The 20009-nt window shown below is 53.1% G+C and overlaps 1 protein-coding gene across 2 annotated transcripts in view; it reads right to left on the bottom strand.

The window, feature by feature from the left end:
• Positions 1–1642: 1642 nt before the first annotated feature.
• The window catches only part of SPTB (spectrin beta, erythrocytic), a 138384-nt gene continuing 120017 nt past the window's right edge, over positions 1643–20009 (bottom strand). The window contains exons 33-37 of one of the 2 annotated variants that reach the window (XM_023232409.2): positions 8777–9033; positions 7472–7576; positions 5312–5485; positions 4982–5024; positions 1643–4803 (exon numbers count right to left, since the gene is read on the bottom strand). In XM_023232409.2, coding sequence (XP_023088177.2) covers positions 4636–4803; positions 4982–5024; positions 5312–5485; positions 7472–7576; positions 8777–9033 — 747 coding nt within the window. In that variant the 3' untranslated portion in view covers positions 1643–4635. The remainder of the gene's footprint in view (positions 4804–4981; positions 5025–5311; positions 5486–7471; positions 7577–8776; positions 9034–20009) is intronic. The other variant, XM_023232401.2, reaches the window with a different exon arrangement.

The following is a 20009-nucleotide window of genomic DNA, read 5'->3' as shown; positions in this document are numbered from 1 at the left end:
CAAAAAAAAAAAAAAAGAAAAAGGGGGGAGGTGGTGAGGTAGACCGTTTTTCTCATAAGCAGAAGTTTCCAGTATCTGGTGCCTTTTGCGCTTCTCTCCGGTTCCCAGGAAACGTCCTAGAAGGCAAGGATTCTTTTTTTTTTTTTTTTTTTAAAAAGAGATGGAGTCTCATTCTGTCACCCAGGCTGGAGTGCAATGGCGTGATCTTGGCTCACTGCAACCTCCGCCTCCCAGGTTCAAGCAATTCTTCTGTCTCAGCCTCTCAAGTCGCTGGGACTATAGGCACGAGCCACCACACCCAGCTAATTTTTTGTATTTTCAGTAGAGACGGGGTTTTGCCATGTTGACCAGGCTGGTCTCAAACTTCAGACCTCAGGTGATCCACCCACCTCGGCCTCCCAAAGTGCTGGGATTACATGGGTGAGCCCCTATATCCGGCTGAAGGCAAGGATTCTAAACTTGGAGACTAGAAATGTCCTAAAGGTGGCTGCAACATTGGATGAGGAGTACTAGTGCATTTTTCTGGGATGATTCCTCCCTTTTTATCACATTCTCAGAAGTGTCTTTGATTCAGAAGAGTTAGGAATGCCTCCCTATTTCAGCTGGGTTTTCTGCCCTTTCTCCACAGAGGTCTGGCCTCATTTTGCTCAATTTTTTTTTCTGACTGGGGCCTGGGAGGTGGAGGCTGCAGGGCCTGGATGGTAGAGCTGCCCGACAAGTGTTCAGTGGGGCTGCTGGGCCAGGGCCCTGTGGGCCTTCTGACCTAACCTGAAGATGGGTCTGCTGAGTCTAACAAGGTCAAGGGAAGATCAGAGGGACATAGATTCTTCCCCCCCCCCCTTGAAATGGACTCTTACTCTGTCGCCCAGGCTGGAGTGCAGTGATGCAATTTCGGCTCACTGCAACCTCCGCCTCCCTGACCCTCACACTGTCCAGTGCCCTTGTGGTTACTCAGCATCATATGTTGAGACTGGCCTGGCAGGAGCCAGTGACTGGAATGACCACAGAAGATTCAGGGCAGCTGCCGGACCAGGGGCTACCTCTGCCCGTCGCTGTTTCTGCTGAAGAGAGGTTGTCACTAGCCTCTGATCTTCCCTTAAAGAACCCAACTGGGGCTCTTCAGAGGGTGGGGCCCAGGAAGTTGTAGTTAACCCCTTCTCCAGGCAGTTCTTACACAGCCATCTAGGTATGCCTGGGAACGTTGCACCAGGTCGGTGGTTCTCACTGGCTGCCCACTGGAATCATCTGGGGAGCCTTTTGGAAACAGTGCTTACATTCCATCTCCGTAGACCAACAGAAACTGCCCTCTGGAGGTGAATCCCAGGCTTAGAGATTCTGATGATTCTGTGGTCCAGGAGTGCTGAGATCTGTCCTGAGTTCTGTGGGGAGGGGCCTGGACTGATCATTGCTCGGAAATGATTTTGCCCTACAGCAGGCCTTCACGTTGATCAAATGCATGAATGAGCAAGCTTTTCTCGGAGTTTGCAGTGAAGCCCGGGACCTGGGTGCTTGCAGTCGTCCCCATAAGGCACCCAGGGACAAGCTGGAGAGTCTGGCTGTCCCTCTGTCTCCATGGTGCCAGCCCTCTTAGACCCAGTTCAAAGGGAGAGGAGGCTAGTCAAATAAGAAACTGAGAGAAATATGGAGCATTATTGATTTATTAGAAAAACTAGTAAATGGGTTTCCTCTGGTTGGTGGAAGCACGGTTGAGCAGGTGGAGGACAGGACCCAGCTGGCCCCAGGGCCAGCCCCAGATTGCATGGTCTGTGCCCAACAGGGTTGCATTCCTCTGCAGCCGCCGCCGCCTCGTTTCCTCCCTGAGCTTGTTTGTCCAAGCCACCAAGCCATGTGGTCCCACTGGCTTCGTCCTCCTCTGGATTCCTGCCCCGCTCCCATGAAGGAAGGAAGAGGATTCAGGGTCAGCCTAGGGGACCCTGGTTGCCTCCAATAGTCAGGAAAGAGGAGGGATGTGGAGGAGAGGCTGAGCCTTCCACGGGCCTCCTGTTAGGGGTGCTAGTGGAGGCCAGGTTGGGGAGGAAAGCCCAAGGACCCTCCACACCTCCCTTAGCCAGTCAGTTGAGGCTGGGACAAAGGGGAAGGAGAAAGGGAAGGAGGACCGCCTGACCACGCCCGGAAGGAGCTTCCTCTAAACTGCCCTGGGGAGGAAGCCTGGTATGCTGGTGTGGACTGGAGCTGTGTCAACCTAGTTTAGGAATACTGTCAAAGAAAAGACTGTAAAGTAGAATAAGGAGAGAGAAAAAAAAGGCCTTGCCAGGGTACTGGGAGAGCTTAGCCCTGGTGTGGCACAGGGTCTCCCAAAGCTGGATGCCTGCGGTTTCAGTCCAGTTGGTCGAATGTCTTGGGGCCTGGGTGACAGGAGGGATGTGTGGGGAGCTGGCAACAGAATGGTCACATGCAGCTGGCTGCCCTGGACCAGCCCGGGGGACCTGGGGTGGTGAGATGCTACCTCTTCCACTGGAGTCCTCCTTTTCTTGGGTCTGTGGAGTTGCTTGCTGGAAATGACTCACTTCAGGTGCTGATTTGGCACACGTGGAAGGGGGAGGGTGGGCCCTTGTCCCTTGGCTCCCTAAAGACTGGCCCAGGGAAACAGTTGAGGGAGATGCTTGCCACCATCTGCCCTTCAGCAAGAAACCTGCTTTCTGCCCCAGAGGAGGACCTGCCCGCAAGTGCACCAAAGGCCTACTTTATTGCTAGGTGAGTGCAGTCATCTCACTGCTTTGCTTTCCCCAGATACAGAAAGAGGCTGGTGAGTGGTACACACTAGGTTCCCTGTATAGGGTCATATGTACCGAAGCCAAATGAAGACCTTGCCCACCAGGGCGGGAACCTGGGGATATCAGGCTCCATTGGATGACGTCTTCTTCCTGTGGCTCCTGCCTGCTGCAGTTGGTGTCAGGGTGGAACTGATTTCTGCTGGCACTGGTCAGCACTCAGGGTTCCTCAGGGGGCCTCATTCTGGATGCCTGCCCCTGTGGCTTCTACCTGAACCTCACCTACTTCATCTCCATGGAACTAAGGTCCTTCACACAGGGAAAGTGATAGAAACTGCCTGCAGGCCCTGGGGACTTTTATGGTTTCCCTGGGGGAGAATGCCTGCTGCCACCCCTACCGCACCTGCTTGACTCCTCTCTTGGACCTAACCCTAGTTAGATACTGGGCCAGAACTGTGTTGCTTTCAGAGTAGAGTGGCGGGGAAATCCTTGTGGAATGAGTTTTCTCTCCCTCCAGAAGTATGACCTGGGCAGCAAGGGGAAGGCTATTCCTGAAGACATAGGTTGCAGAACTTCTGGCGCTCAGGGCTGGAAGGTGGCAGATATTTGACCTCTGTACTCATGTGACCCCCTCCCCCCAGGCCCAAGACCTGGGGCCAGGACCTTCTGGAGAAGCTGATCAAGGGGTACCACACCTTCATGGCTCTGGCCCCGACATTTGTCCCAACTGTGCAGGGGTAGCTGTCACGTGTGGTGATGCCAAGGCATGGCTGCATCTGCCACCCCGAGACGATAGGTGATCAACTTTGCTGTCTGCCCAGCCGTACCCTCCGAAGTCCCGGCTGCAGACAGGATGCAATTGGACATCTGGCTTTGGGATGCTTCACTGCAGCTGTGGGGGTATCCATCTTGTATCTGGGGGCCCACACTGTCCCCTAGGGGGCCTACGTCTGTCGGATATTGCTGGTTTGGCTGCCACTGGGAGTGGGGGGAGGGTCCTAGCATTGAGAGGGAGAGCCTTAGGCAGTGTTGTGACCTACCTGTCACTCGTTCAGATCACAGCCCTGTGCCCTAGCCACAGTTTTCAATGAGAAATGGTCTGACCTTGCTGCCCCTCCTGGGACCGCCTGTGGTGGCACAAGGGTGCTGGAGGCACTCAGCCAGGCCCTGCCAACCGTGGAGGGTGCCCTTTGATCTAGGGGGAGAAGCAGAGAGGAGGGATGTGGTGGCCTCTGAGGTGAGAGTCCCAGTTCTGTGGAAGCCCAGCGGGGAGGAGGCTGGCAGCACCCAAGGCCCTGCACCCAGTCTGGTCCCCTCAGCCCCCACAGCCCCTGACCCAGAGCTAGGGCTTTGTGGGCCACCTGAAGGCTCCTTCCTCATGCCCCTAGGTGGCTGGCCATGCATTTCCAGTGCCCTCTTCCTTTCCCCTTTCCCTGGCTGCCACCAGGTGGGAGGTGACCCCAAGCAAGACTTGCTTTAGGAACGGGCAGCGTTTGAGGAACCCCATCAGCGTTCTCCAGCTCTTTTTTTTCTTTCTTTCTTTGTTTTGGTTGGGGGTAAGGGGCCTGCGCACCCTCGGCTCAGGAGGAGGGTGGGAGAAGAGGGCGTGTGCCTCAGAGAACCGTTTCCTGCCCCCAGGCCTGGAGGCCCCGAGGGCGCCAGAGGAGCCGGGAGCCCCTGTCCCTGGAGCAGAGCCGGCGCGGGCGAGGGCATGGAGGGGGCGTCGGCCCAGGACGCGCGGGCGAAGGCAGCTTTTGCAGTGCAGCGTGGGGCCCGAGGGCCCGGCCCGCGACTCGACTCGATTCAACAGGCGGGCGGCGGCGAGAGGAGGCCAAGGCCCGGGGCTCCCGGTCTCTGCGACTCTGCCGCGCCTGCCAGCCCCACCCGCGGGGGCCTCCGGCCGCTACTTCTTTTTGGGGAAGAAGCTGAATCTCTTCTCCTTGTCCTTCTTGCCAAGGCTGGCGTCGGGGCCGGAGAGGGAGGGCAGGGGCAGGCTCTGCGCCTTGACGCGGATGCTCTGGGACTCGTTGATGGCGGTGCTCACGCCCTGCAGCCAGGACAGCATCTCCTCCTGCGGGGCAGAGGGTCACGGTGGGGTCTGGAGGCCCACAGCCCCCCACCTCCCGGGCCAGGCAACAATGGGGGGCTCTTGGGACTGCCCCTTCTGAGGGGCCCTCCAGGGCAAGCGGCCTGGAGTCCTCCACCTACCCCTTCGTTAGCCAGGTCTGGGCTAGACTGCCCGCGCTTACCTCGTCCTTGCCATGGAAGAGCCACTCGCTGCCATTACTCAGCCTAGGAGGACAAAGGGTTTCCTGTCATGGAGACACCTTTGGAGGGGGCGCTGGGCAGAGGGCTGGCCCAGCCTCTGCCACAATACCCTAAGCCGAACATCCAGAACCCTCTCAGGCAGCCCAGCACTTTCTGAGAGGTCACAGTCTGAACCATCAGCCTCTTTGATTTGAAAAACCCCTGAGGAGTAGCTCAGGCATGGAGCTAGTCCCGTACAGAGGGCCTCTGCCCTGCCACTAATGCCCAATCAAGCCATCAACATGAACTTTCAAAGGCCAGGAAGGCCTCACCTCAGTTTAAAGACATGCTTCTTCTTTTTGTAGTTGGCAGCAATCTCACAGATGGCATGTCTCAGGGCCAGGGGTTCCTCCCCATGGTAGGGCATCCCCAGGGCCAGGTTCTTGGCATCCTTGTAGAAGGTTAACTCACTGTTTCTGAGCACACAGTACAGGTTGTTCCAGGACCTGCAAAGATGCAGACAGGCAGGTCACCCGCATCCTGATACGGCATCTCTGGTGTCAATTCCTATAGCTTCACCATTAAAAAAAAATTACACCATGTTTGTTCTGATACATAGTAACATGTTTTATTGTTAAAAAATCATCTGCATGTAATTTCATTACAAAAAAATTAGCTATTATTAACATTTTATGTGTTCCTTCTAGTCTTCACATTTTCACTTTTTTTTTTTTTCACTATTCACAGATAGCTAAAACTGGGTAATGTATATATTCAATTTTATATCCTGTTTCTAAGCATAACACTAAATCATGAGTATTTCTCCATATCCTCAAATATTTCTTTTTTTGCTGGGCACGATGGCTCACACTTGTAATCCCAGCACTTTGGGAGGCCAAGGCGGGCGGATCGCCTGAGGTCAGGAGTTCGAGATCAGCCTGGCAAACATTGTAAAACCCCATCTCTACTAAAAATACAAAAATTATCCGGGCTTGGTGGTGCATGCCTGCAGGCCCAGCTACTCAGGAGACTGAGACAGGAGAATCGCTTGAACCCGGGAGGTGGAGGTTGCAGTGAGCCGAGATTCCGACACTGTACTTCAGCCTGGGTGACAGAGATAAGACTCCGTCTCAAAAAAATATATATATATAAAAATTTTATATATAATACATAAATATATATTAAATATATATTATATATGATATATGTTATAAATGTTATACATGTATACATGTGTGTATATATACATATATGTATGTACATACACATGTATAACATTTATATATACATATGTTATATATGTAATATGCATATGTATAATAAATGTAATATATAAATGTTATACATAATATATGAATATATAATATATAACATATATATTTATATATTATATATATATTTTTAGGCTGAGCCTCTGTCACTCAGGCTGGAATGCAGTAGCCCGATCTCAGCTCACTGCAGCCTACACCTCCCGGGTTCAAGTGATTTTCTTGCCTCAGCCTCCCGAGTAGCTGGGACTACAGGTGCAAGCCAAGGCTAATTTTTATATTTTTAGTAGAGATGGGGTTTCACCACATTGGCCAGGCTGGTTTTGAACTCCTGACCTCAGGTGATCCACCTGCCTCGGCCTCCCAAAGTGCTGGGATTACAGTCCTGAGCCACCACGCCTGGCCCATATCCTCAAATATTTCTTAAAATAATTTTGAATAGCTATGTGGAAGCCTATCACAATCCCTTTATTGATGAACCTTGTAATACTGGAAAATTTGCCCAAAATTTAAATAGCAATGTGATGAATATTCTTACACATAAATCTGTGCCTGTAATTCTGATGTTACCTTGAAGTACACTTACAGAAGTGGAACTATTATGTTTTAAGACCAACAGTAAAAAATTAACTTTTGGAAGTATTTCTACATCCATTAGCGTATTTGATTCTCATTACAGAACTGTGAAGGAATGAACAGGGCTTTGTGTCAGTGATTGTTTTTTGTTTTGATGAGATGTGCCAAGCATACTAAACTTTTTAAAGGAGCAAATTTTACAAATAGGGCTCATGTCAGCCAGGCGTGGTGGCTCATGCCTATAATCCCAGCACTTTGGAAGGCTGAGGTGGGCGGATCATGAGATCATGAGTTCGAGACCAGCCTGACGAACATGGTAAAACCCTGTCTCTACTAAAAAATACAAAAAAAACCCTCAAAACAAAACAAAACAAAAATACAAATTAGCCAGGTGTGGTGGCACACGCCTATAATCCCCGCTACTCAGGAGGCTGAGGCAGAAGAATCGCTTGAACCCGGGAGGCAGGGATTGCAGTGAGCCGATATTGCGCCACTTCACTTGAGCCAGGGTGACAGAGTGAGACTGTCTAAAAAAAACAAAAAACGAACAAACAAAAAAACAAATATGGCTCATGTCAACTGGCATGTTTGGTGAGAGCATCAAATTCATAACTGAAGAGGTAGGCTGGCCCAAGCCTCTTCATTCACACATGGGAAGCATGTTGCTGCATGTCTACAGTAACAGACTCTGTTTCCTCCTCCTCTTCATCCTCCTCTGTCCCCCTCTTCTCCTCTCCCTCTTCTCCCCCCTTACTTTTGAGGGCAGGAAGGTGGGGAAACTAGTAGAGCACATAGGGAGGAAGTTCTGGAAGGTCAGAGAGAGAAACTGACCATGCAAAGCTGGCTGAAAAGCCATTTTACGAAGCCCCATTTCCCACTCCGCGCTCAGGGATCTTTTCTCTAGCAGAAAGGCAGTTACTAAGAAGGAGCTGGGTCTTTGGAGAAAGAGCTTGCCTTGAACAAATGACTTAACCTTTCTGAGACTCTGTTTTCCCCATGGAAAAGAGAAATATCAATGTCACAGGATTGTTGCGAAGATGTTATCAGTCCTAACATAATGCCTAGCATATAGTAGGTGCTCAGTAAATGTTAGTTTCCCCTTTCCGGGTAGACTGTCCATTTAAGCAATAAATAAACCTTTTCAGGGCAACTGGACCCCCAAATGGTTCCTTTTTGGAATTTGGAATCCCTTTCGTGAGTCCCCCAGACACACCCTGCATGCTCATGCTGCCAGCTGTCCCTGGGAATACGGCTGGCTTCAACCTCCTGGTGCTGCCCTATTTTCCTGGGACCCTGGATGGCTGCTAGAAAGAGGAGGCCCTCAGGGTCCCCAGACAGAGACAGCCCTAGATAGACCAAACCCAAGGGCATGACTGTTTCAGGGTCAGGAAAGGACTTAACCTTTGAGTCAGTTCCTTGGGGTCATGGAGTCACCAAATGACGGCACTGGAAGGGACCTCTGGGAGGCAATAGGCCATGCCCTACCCCCATCACTCCCATTTTACAGCTGAGGACACTGAGGCCTAGACTGGTAAAAAGTGGGGCTCAAACAAGGATGTTGTTAGTGCCAAGACCTACCTAACCTTTAGAGCTACCTATCCCTAGCCTTGGGATAATAGGATAATAATAGCTAGTGTTCACCAAGTGTGTTCACCTACTGTGTGCCAGGAACAGTATCTGTAGTGAAAGGACATACTGTTCTCATCATCCTCTCCTTCCAAATGGGGAAACCAATTTAAAGAGGTTGAGTAACTTGCATGAAGACATAAGATTTGAACTTGAACTCAGGACCAGAACTGGAGATGGGCTTTCCCATCATGCCAGGTAGCCCTTGGGGCTGGCCCAGAGCGGGTGCCCAGGAGCTCTCACAGGCCGAGGCAGAGGCTCTGCTGGCAGAGAGATCCCTGGGAGCTGTCCAACCTCCCCTCAGCCAGCAGCCTCTCCCGCACTCACCTGTTGGAAGCCTTCTTGTTGGGCCCCTCCAGGTCATGCTTGCGGCCCAGGTAGCCTTCCATCTGCACGCTGTGCCCATGGTCCCGCGGGGCTAGCAGCGTTGCAGGCTCATCACCCTCGCTCAGAGGCGTATCTAGGACCTTAAAGAGGGGCTCCGTGGCGGGCCTCTCGTCCCCAGCAGATTTCTGCCCATCCTCGTGCTGCCCCGGCGGTGGTGGCTGCTGCAGGTTCTGAGGCCATGTTGCCTCTTCTTCCCCCTGCTCAGGGCATAGGGAGGAGCACACCTTTCTGGGGGCTCTGGCCTAGAGATGGCTGTTCTCAGCAAAACTGGGAGGTCAGCAGCCACCCTCCCCGCACCCCCAAGCCTACTTCCTTTCTACTCCCACCTCCTGGCTCACCCTGGTTCTCCCACAACCTGCTATGGGTGCCCACTTGCTTCTCTACTCTGCCTGTGCTTCTGGCTCTATTTCCACCCCATTCTTCCTTCAGAGAGCTGCACGGTGGCCCCCTCTCTCCAATGTAACATAGCAACGAAAGGTTCTCAGAGTGAGTCAAAGGGTCCTGAGTGATTATTTCATTAAAGGGGTGTGAGGGAGGGCAGGTTCCAATGCTGCTGGCAAAGCTCTGGCCCCTCCCCTTGCTGCAGCCAGACACTCTCATGAGGAAAATTCTGCTGCTAAGACAAGTTCGACAACCACTTATAGTAGAATGTTGAATGGGAACTCTTCTGGTACCTTCAAATTGTGCCTAAAGCCCTAAAACTAAGGGTACCAGGTCCTAAGTCTGCCCCCGCCACTTACAAAGGGAGAACCCAGACCCTCCCTGGCCAACAGGTCTAACAGGTCCTCTCTCCATCATTGGGTGAGAACTGTTTGGACAGGGCAGTGGTTCCTAACCCTAGCTGCCTTCCGCAATCACCTCAGGTGCTTTTAAAAGAAACGCTCTCAAGCTCCATCTCAAGATGCTGAGTTAACTGGCCTGGGGCGTCGGCACATTGGTATTTCTTACTGAGCAGTTCATGGGACCTAATGCGCAGCAGCTGAGAATTCCCCTTGTAAGGAGGCACTGCCTTGGGGAACTTCTGTGGTCTTTATCTCCCTGCACCTCCCTGTGGAGACTTGGGGATGCCTGGCCCCTGCCCAAGTCAAGGGCGGGGCCTCCAACGATGCCACTCACTGTATGACGTACAGGTGCCCACGAGAAGGGAAGCTGACCTGCCATTTCCTGGCTGAGTGTCTCCTTATGCTAGACCTTGCTGATCTGCCCTTTTGCCTGTTGGGGCAGCAGGGAGCGGCCTCCCATTGCCAGGCGGGACAAGAATGCGTGGATCTCCTCCATGCCAAGTGAGCACCAAGGAAGGCAGCCTCGCTGGAGCCATCTGGCCAGGACCCAGTCCCAAAGGCCTGACTGCTAAACACCCTTCAGAAAGAGGTAGGAAGGCCCCCAAGCAGCTGGATGCCTGAAGCACCAAGGACATCTTTAGCCAGGAGGTAAGAAAAGGAAGTCCTTTCCCTGCTCCCTCCTTCCTGCCCCAACAACTGAAGACAGAGGTCCAGAAGAGTGCAGGGGAGGAGAGGGAAGGAGCCAGGAGAGAGCAGACCATGTTCTCCCTGGTCTGGGTCCTTTAGACCATGGGGCAAGCCCGAAACAGAGGATGGAGGATGGGAGGATGTGGGCCCCATGTTGGACATCAGATTGAAGCTTTAAACTGAAACAACTGGGTAGACTTTTTATCCACTGAAAGTGACCAGGGTCTGCCTGAGGTGGCCTTAGGAATGGGAAGGGGGACTCAGTGTCTCCAGTGGAGACACTGGAAGGCAGTGGTTGCAAGAAAGATAAAACTGGTCATGTTTGTATCTCATCAAGTCAGGACCGTTCAGTAAACAGGTTACATGTTAGGGTTCCAGTGAGATTTCATTTAAAGAAAGGGGTATGTGGCTGGGAAAGTTTGGAAACCACTGACCTAGTCTAACGCGTTCGATCTATAATGAGAAAACCAATGCTCAGAGAGGTCAAGTGACTTGCCCAAGGTTATACTGTCAGAGTAGGCAGATAGATATGAGTAGGAGGGGGAGCCCCTGAGAAAGGGAGGTCTGGAAAGTCTAACACCGCAGAGACCACCCAAAACATTCACGCTAGATATGAGCAGAGAGGAGGGGAAATATCTATGCAGGAAGGAATGCCCCAAGACACTCCTTAAGATGCCCAGTCATCACTCACTCTGCAGTTAACCTGTGGGAATGTAGCCAGCTGCACGCTAAGGAGGGAAAGAAGGCAAAGGAGAAATTCCTATGAGATATGCAGGTGCAATAAATACCAATATCCACCCTTCCTGGAGTGGCAGTAGTTAGCAACGTCACCATTCGGTAGGATTCGTATCCGACACCCGCCCCTGCAGGTTCATCAGCAGACAGTAAGGGAGAGTCCCACAAACCTGGGGCAGGAACTAGGTGGGGTGAAAAGATGGAGACATAAGACAGAGGCAGGGAATTAGACAGAGGCAGAGACTTGAGACAGAGGCAGGAACTTAAAGAGAGTGTGGAGGAACTTAAAAACTGCAAGGCAGAACTCTCGAGTTGCTGGGTCATCTTTTGAGCAGCCTGCTCTGCCTCATCTTTCAGAGTGTACTGTCTCTGCTGCTACTCTTGCTCTGAATACTGCTGCTGCCCAAGCAGACTTGCTGGTTCCTCTCTTGGAGTCTACTTCAATAAACTCCCAGGCTGGGCGCGGTGGCTCATGCCTGTAATCCCAGAACTTTGGGAGGCTGAGGCAGGTGGATCACGAGGTCAGGAGATGGAGACCATCCTGGCTAACACAGTGAAACCCCATCTCTACTAAAAATACAATAAATTAGCTGGGCATTGTGGCACGTGCCTGTAATCCCAGCTACTTGGGAGGCTGAGGCAGGAGAATCGCTTGAACCCGGGAGGTAGAGGTTGCAGTGAGCCAAGATCACACCACTGCAGTCCAGCCTGGGAGACAGAGTGAGACTCGGTCACTAAATAAATAAATAAATAAATAAATAAATAAATAAATAAATAAAATCGCTGCTCTTTATTTTCCTTCATAAACCTTTTGCTTACATTACTACTTGGTCTCTTGGCTGAATTCTTCCAAGTAAGACCAAGAATTGAGGACTCCGCATTTCCTGGTAACAACAAGGCTAACAGGTATAGGAGGCGGTTTGGAACATGCACTCCCAAAATGGACAGACCTGAGCTTTTATCCAATCTTTATGGTGTTCATCTTTTCCCACTTTAGTGGCCCTGAGGGTTGTGGCCAGGCCACTCTTGTCTCTATGCATCTGGCAGCCTTTGGACCCTAGACTGTCTGCAACTAGCCAGCATTGGCCATAAGGATCTGGAGGCCCGAAAGCACTGCCTGGATCACTTCCTCCACTGCAGGGAGGAAGAGCAGGAGAGGCAGGGATGGGACTGGAAGCCTGCATTGGGGTCCTTCTGTGGATCCTGCACTCTGACTTGGGTATACATCTGGGGAGGGCCTGCTTTTCCTCCAAGAGGGGTGGGAGTAGGTTTCAGAGGAGGGGACATGGGCTGCACTGTTGCTCCTGCTACCATCAGTGCTCTCCCTGCCCTTGGGTCTCAGAGAAGCAGCCATGGCAGATACAGGGAGGGAGGCTTGCCAGACGCTCTCAGCCATGTTCGCCCCTCTCACCCAGCCTCTGCTCTCCTGGGACTGGTTTTGCTAGAGACCTCTGTGTCCACATTTTCTTCCTATACTTCCATTCCATTTTCCTTCCTTTAGAAAACTGTCCTCTGAATAGAGATGCACTTTGCCAGGGCTGACTCCCAACTTAATCCCACCTTTCTTCTGTTTCCTCTTAATGGGTGCCTAGGCCACATTCCTTGGCAGGGACATTCAGAGGCCATGCCAGTGCAATCAAAAATTATATGGCCGGGGCACAGGCTGGCTTTGGAAAATGGGGTTTCCAAGGTATGCAAAGATTTCTTTGGCGTTCCTGACTGCTCCTGTAGAGACAATTTAAAATGCATCCTGTCCTCTTCACCCTGAAGGCCAAGGCCAAGAATGAGCGTGAGAGATGAAGGAACTGGGCTTTGGCAGGGCTGCCCTTCCTCTCTGCGAGAGGGGAGCGGACACAGGTGAGAAAGGTGGGGTGTAATGAAGGTGGGTACAGAAGACGGGGAGAGGCTTTGGGGACAATCCTTTCATCCCTTTCTCAGCTCCCAGGAGTCTGGCCAACTCCCTGGAGGGGTACAAGGAGGAGGAACCAAGAGGGGCTGGGGTGAGGGAAGGAGGAGGACAGGGATTTCTAGAAGGCCCTGCGAGCAGAGACACCAGTGAGCTCTCAGACGGAGCTGGCCCCTTCCCTCAGCCCTCTTCCTGCTCTCCCATCCGGGACCACCAGCAGAGGGCCTCATAAGAAGCCCACCCCTTCCCAGGTGTTGGGTCAGACAGGTCTGGAGTGAGAGTCCCTTGAATTCCATTTGGGGGAAGGGAGAGAACCTTCCTGACTCAGTTAGTGGGAGTGAGCCCGTGACCTACTTCACAGGTGGTTTGCAGCCTTTAAAAGTGAGGTCATGTCTGTAAATGTTGGCTCTCTTATGATCCTTCACCCCTCCCTATCCACCCCTGCCTCCCTGGGGCTTTGCTGAGCAATTATTGTGGCCAATGTCCTGTGGGGCTAGTGTAAGGATCTCAAAAACCCTCTTGTTCTTGGAGTAGTGGATGCTCAGGACTGAGAAATGGGGAAAGGGAATCTCAGCCATTGGCAGGCAAGGCCTCAGCCCCTCCTTTCTCGGCCATTTTCGGTTGGAACATTCTGAGGCTTGAGACAGGAAGGGGGAAACCATGTGAACAGGTAAGCAGTGCAGAAGTGGCCTGAGGCCCTGCCTCAATGCTTGGAGTGGGGCACTGAGGTGCAGGGGCCCCAGAAGCCAAAAGCAGAGGTCCCCGGGTCCGGCCGAAGACAACAGCGTGCTGCTGAGTGGAAGGCTCTGGTAATTCACAAGTGGATTTTACAAAGACCTCACAACTTTGTCAAGAAAAGACTTTGAGGAAGATTGTATGTAGATATATATCCAAGAGGTCAAATCCTTTTCTGAAGCAGGAGCATTTTTAAAAAAGTTACTCTTGGGGTTCCCATCTGCCCAGGGAAAGTGCTCAAGCAACAGAGAGCAGGCTGGAGGGAGGGCCAGATGCTGCTGGCAGGCTCCTTTCTTGGGGCAGGGGAGGTGTGGGAGCCTGACACAGCCCTGCAAGCATGTGAGTGTGTATGTAAAGATCTTTTGCAATTCATAAGAGATAAGGAATTTCTCTGGGGCCTTTTATTTCTAGCCATGCCTCTGGGAAGGGTATGTAGGTAGAATCAACAATGGGGGCCTTATCAGGGAAGCCGGTGGGGGAGGCTGGGGATGGGGTAGATGAGGCTCGTGTGAGAAAAGAGATTCTCAGAATTCTAAAGCTGGAAAGAGGCCTTGGGGTCATGGGATTCAGCCCTTCCTATCTCAGATAGGAAAACTGGGTTCCGGAAAAGCTCAGTGATGGCTGAGATTAGAGCACACAGCAAGTTACTAGCAGAGCTGGGGCAAGAATCCATGGCCCTGCTTCCCTATCCACACAATGCCTCTCAAATTGGAAAGGGCACCACAGGTGGTGCAGGAAGGCAGGGAGCCAAGTAGCTGGGCAGAGACCCACCCACGACCCCCTGGCCGCGAAACTGCAGTGGGAGGCCTGTGGTCCTGTTGGCTCAGCCCTGCATCTTTCTAGGCCACATCCATCAAGGACCTCCCAGCCGATCAGCTGAACCATCCACCCATGCCAACTGCGGGCCCTGGGTCAGGCTAGCAGCGTGCTTTGGCAGGAGGACCCACCTCCCCTGAGCCTCAGGGCTAATAAGAGCGGATGAGGTGAGGGTTCTCCGGCTGTCCCCCTGTAAGTAGGCCATGGTCTTAGGTGGGGACTGCTTTGACTGACAGGAGGTGGGATCTAGGGACAGAAAGCACCAGGAGAGGCAATGCTGGCTACTCATGTGGCTGAGGTGTGACTGAGGGACCGGCAGGTTCTACCCAAAGGCGCCACGTATGGAGGAGCTGATCTGAGATTCCCTTCCAACTCTGTGCTGTAAGGCAGGGGCTGCTGCTGGAGTGCTCAGGTCATCAGGAAGATGCAGATTCCACCTGCACCACTGAGGGCTGTCACCCACCAGAGCAGGGGACACTCTGAAGGAGGAGAGTCTGCTGCTTGGAAGAAATTCTGGGTGTCCAGCTGGGGGCAGCAAGGGAGTCTAGACCAGAAGTGGAGGTGAAGGAGACTTGGGGAGCGGGCTGAATAAGGGAAGGCACTACCTTTAGTCCTCTGGTTTGGGGAATAGGCAGGGGGAAGTGTCTCAGCTGTGTGTACTGGCTGTGGGATCGTGATGTCAGAGGAGGGCAGGGGACAGGCAGCATTGGTTGCTGGTTGACAGGGATCAGTGGAAAAGAGGGTACAGCCCTTTTGGGGCCTCACAGGATTGTAGGCAAACCAACAGGGAGAGGCCGCAGGCTCCCAATGGGTGGGGGATGACCATCTCCTGGTCTTTGCAGTCTTGCAAAGTCAAGCAGAAGTCTGTGTAAGCTTGACTTTTTAGGGTCCTGCCTTGCTAGGAAACTGGCTTGGGTGGGGGAGGTAGGGGGTTGGGGTCTCCACAGAGGATGTGCAAAACAGGCCAGAGACATGGGCAGATGGGTAAACGTCTTCTCTGGGCCAAAGGAGGTGAAGGTGTATGTCCAAGCTCAGCCAGCAGGTGGCGCAGGGGACTGCACACAGACGACAAACTCCTCAGGCTCCCAGGAGAAACACAACCTGGCTGGGGACCACAGGGTCTTTCAGAGGTTCTGAAGATGCTCAGCGAACCCGGATGCATTTACAAGCAAAGAACACAGGCGACAATGTCTCTCTAAAGGTAACGCCAATGAGAACTAGGGCCTGAGGATGCACCCCAGAAACAGACTGACTGCAGCAATGGGATGCATCGTGCCATGACTGAATTCGTATTAGAATTCACGTGCTTTTAAGAGATGAAGGACTGAGGTGGGGGATGGAGAAAAATGAAGGGACTTAAATGATCACCTACGAGGTGCCAGCTGCTCTACCTACGTCGTCTCTTCCAATCCTCCCAGCCTCTCTACAAGGCAGGTAGTTGTTACCCCCTGTGTTACAGATGAGGGAAACTGGGGGTCATAGAGAATGAGTGACCTGTCCATAGTCATACATTAGTGAAGAATGTTGAAGATGCAGGTCTGCCTGGCACCAAACTCTGTGTTCTTACTAAATCCTGCTGCAAGAGGGGAGACCTGTATCCTCACGCCAGAGGAAGGCACCTGTACGATGGGGTTTGCAGTCTAAATGAGATGACCTTGGCTTATGCAAAACACATGGCTGATTGACAGAGGCAGCATAATCATGCCAGAGCTGGAAGAGGGGCTTGGGGCCAAACAAGACCTCCTGCTAGATGCCTTAGGCAACCAAAGAGTGCTGGTGACTGTGGGGTGCAGGCAGCAGGCAGCCAAGAAGTGGCTCTGGCAGCCAAGAAGTGCTGCCCTCGCCCACTGTCTGATGTCTCAGCTCTTGTCCTCTGGGTGAGAAGGGCTGTCACTGGGTGGGTTGGAAAGGCTGTTCAGAAGACAGTTGTTTGCAAGAGAAGAAAAAGAAATGGTTTGTTGAGCTGAGGGCAGCCAAAGAGATGAAGAGATGGCAACTTACGGTGGGCAGAGACAGATGCCTTAAAGGAGAAAGCAGAGGCTGTTGCTGAACAGGGGGTAAGAACCAGGGCGGGGAGCTGAGGCTGGGATGCATGGTGAGGAGTCCCCTGGATTGCAGGCCAAGAGATGGGGAGGGGCTCTTATGAGAAGCCGGGTAGGAAAGCAGTCCAGTGCAACACTGCACCCCAGAGTCCAGCTGTCTGAGATGGCAACTGGGGGGCCTGGCCAAGATGACAGGAAGGGATGTAGGGCAGAAGGGCACCCGGTAAAGCAAACGGAGGGGAAGCGGAATGGCAGTGTGCAGGGGAGGAGAAGCCTGGTCCCCTGTCACCAGGGTGTGAGAAGAGAATGAGGCTTCCTCAGGAGCTGTCTTCACCATGCCCACCACCTGTGTGACCTCTTCAGGTCCCTGCCCTGGAGGAGCGGATGGCTGCTTAGTCGCTCAGTGGTCCTGAGCCAGCCACTCAGCATTTGAAAGACTAGAGAGAGCTAGAAGACACTGACTCCCCCATCGATATCTGCCACCCAGTGGTCACGTTGTCCGCTTCAAACCCATTTCTGAGATGCCTCCAGTGTTAACTGAGTCTCATCCTGAGGCCAACAGTACTAGGATGCTCTGAAACACAGCCTGAAAGAAAGAATTTAGGAAGAGTCTTTAGAGCAGAGGGGCCAGGAATACTAAATCTGACGACAGCGAAGAGAAAGGGACATGCCCAGCAGCGGGCAGGTGTCCAGACAGAGCCTACAGCAGGTTCCTCCAGGGAGACAGGCGCAGTGCCAGAGCGTAGGCAGACACACCCCTGCCACACTGACTCAGGCGTACTGGGTAGACAGGAACACGCCCAGGGTTTGGGGAAAACTGACATTATTTCCAGCTGGGTCTGCCCATTACCAACAAACATAAGATTTGCCTTCGCTGCAAAATGTCTGAACGAGTAGCAGGAGGAGAAGGAAAGACTGGGAGAGCTTGTTCAGGCGAGAAGAAACACAGCTGCTGTTTCCACACCCACATCTCTTCCATCCAAGGACGTCAGAGCCCCACCGCTGGCCGCTGATTAAAGCTCCTGGCTGCCGGCCAGGGAGGCTGCTGCTGGGGGAGGTGCCCAGGTTGCCAAAGGGCAGCAGCAGCTGGAGCTAGCCAGCCAGACACCGGCCAAGAGGTGGTCCTGGCTGCAAGTCCAGTACCTGCTCAGCACCTCATGTTCGTAAGTGCTGGTTACTTCCCTGAAGCCACATAAACCTTTAAATCTATGGGAATGGAGAAGCAAGGGACCTAGGAGTCTCAGCTTCCATGTTCAGCCCTAGCGAGATGCTCAGGCCCTTTCTCCAGGGTCGCTGGCTGCACAGGCGGTGCTGGAAGGCCTCGCGCAAGAAGGGCATCTGTGAGCTCCCTTGGGGAAGACAGCTTTCCCTGACTTCCTGATAAGAAGGCTGATCATGAGGGGCACCCAGCAGCTGCTTTCTGGAGTGGCCTGGCATCCCGGGGTCCCTCTGCACTACAGCCTGGATCTAGCCTTGGGGTTTGGAGGCAGGCAGGGTATGTTTATCCCACACAGTGAACCCTAGCAAAGGTGATTAGGAGCACCAATCCCTTTCAGGGACGTCACACATGGCGTCACCGCAGCCCTGCTGAGGGAGTTCTCAGAGCAGTTCCCGCTTCACTTCCCAAAACCAGAATCAGGCTCAAGGGACAGGAAGATGCGCAGGGCTGTGCACTGAGGACCTTTAGCCTGGGGGGACTTGCAGCATCTTCAGTACCATTTCTTCTCCATGCAATCCACCTCCTTCTCTCCCAGGAGAAAGCAGCCTCTCACCACACATTACACTGGGGCTTCTGAGGCACCCTGAGCCCGGGAGGTGGGGGATGCTCAGGACCCCCAAGTCCTTCCCAGGGCCACAGCCCCAGGTGAACGGGAGGTTCTCAGTCTTGAGCAGGTCTGCCTGTTCACTGCCAAGGGTTTCCTGGCAGACCTGGGCCTCCTTCAGGGCACTATCCTGGTGGTGCAGCCCCACCTCTACTCCCCCACAGGGACAAAGGCAAACACCCTAGCCCTTTACTTCTTCTTTCCCATCTCCCGTCTTACACCAGTGGGTACCTGAGACCAGCTGGGTACCATAGCACTAAGCACCAGGCAAGAGGAAAGTGGTGAAAACTACTTCTCCCAGCCCCTCCCCATAATTTGCTAAATTGCTGACATACAGGAATGTTCCAGACTTTCGGTAATTCTCCAGAGAAGGCTTTATAAGAGCATGGAGACTCAGGGGATTAGGTGGTTTATCTAAAATCATGCAGGAAGTTTCCAACAGAATTGAGGACTAGAACCCAGATGTCCTGACTTCCCCTCCAGCAGTTTTGTCTTTTGTGAGTGAGGTCTCGTTTTTTTCTGCCTGGCCTCCTATGCACTTACCTTTATGAACGTATTGGCCTTTACCAGAACATGCTCTAATGTGAAAAGGCAAAGAGGTGAGGGAAGGTGGTGGGACCGTGCAGTGATGTGCTTGAGAAAGAGGCTGACGTGTGGGATGGCAGCTCCAGTCACCATGTGCACACACGCAGGGAAGGGGAGGACTGGGGAGGGGTGCCGCCCTGTGGTGTGCAGCTGTCCAGACACGAGCAGGGGTGCCTGGTCCACTCCCATCAGTTCCCCCCAGCAGGAAGCCGACATGCACAGTGAGGGGTTGTACATGAAGCAACACCGCATGGATCTATTCTATAGGGCACTGACACCAGACCACACACAGAGGACCAGCAGGAGAGCCACCGTCCCCCAGGCCTATCCCAGAGGGGAGGCGCAGCCATTGGTCATCCCTTCCTGGGAGAGGCCTGCGGTTCTTGAAGGGGTAGTCCCGGGCAGGCTGGAGGGACCGGCCGCTGGGCTTTCGAGGACTCTTCCAGAGCCAGGTTGGGCTTTCCCAACAGGCTGTGTCCTCCTCTTTCTCGCATCGAATGCGGATGGGGTATTAGGAGGGCCTAATACCTCTGAGGTTCATGGATCCCCATGAAAACTTAACAAAGGGCTCAGAAGACAGCAGCAGCAGGAAATCTGTGCATGAGGCCTTGGGTCTGGTGTTGAGTCACCATCTGGTTTCTTTCCGGCACCGGGCACAGTCCAGTCTTCCCATCTGCTGGAGTGGCTGGCTCTCCGGAAGGGGTCTCGAATGTGGGCTCACTCCTTCCCCCAAAGAGATCATCAGGTCCAAACAGGTTTTATTCCCCCCAACCCGGTGACAATTCAGGTGTTGGCTGAAGGCGGCTCTGATGCACAAGTAATTACATTTGCACGGACACACATGACACAGACAATGGATGGAGTTGCTCTGGTGCTCAGAGAGGAGCCCGCACACCGGGACACTGCCACATGCAGACACACAGGGACGCACGGCAGAAGCAGGCGGGGGCAGGGTGCAGGGACGGCCCCAGCCCGTGTCCACAGTCTGTGCCGGGCCCCCAAAGTTTGCTCTCCTTCCGGCAGGGGCTGTTGCTGGGAAAAAGGGGCTGGGACGCAGTCCAC

Source organism: Piliocolobus tephrosceles, chromosome 6 (genome assembly GCF_002776525.5).
Source record: "Piliocolobus tephrosceles isolate RC106 chromosome 6, ASM277652v3, whole genome shotgun sequence".
Classification (NCBI taxonomy): Eukaryota; Metazoa; Chordata; class Mammalia; order Primates; family Cercopithecidae; genus Piliocolobus; species Piliocolobus tephrosceles.
The sequence above is the reverse complement of the archived record's forward strand: the minus strand, read 5'-3'. Positions and strand labels throughout refer to the sequence as shown.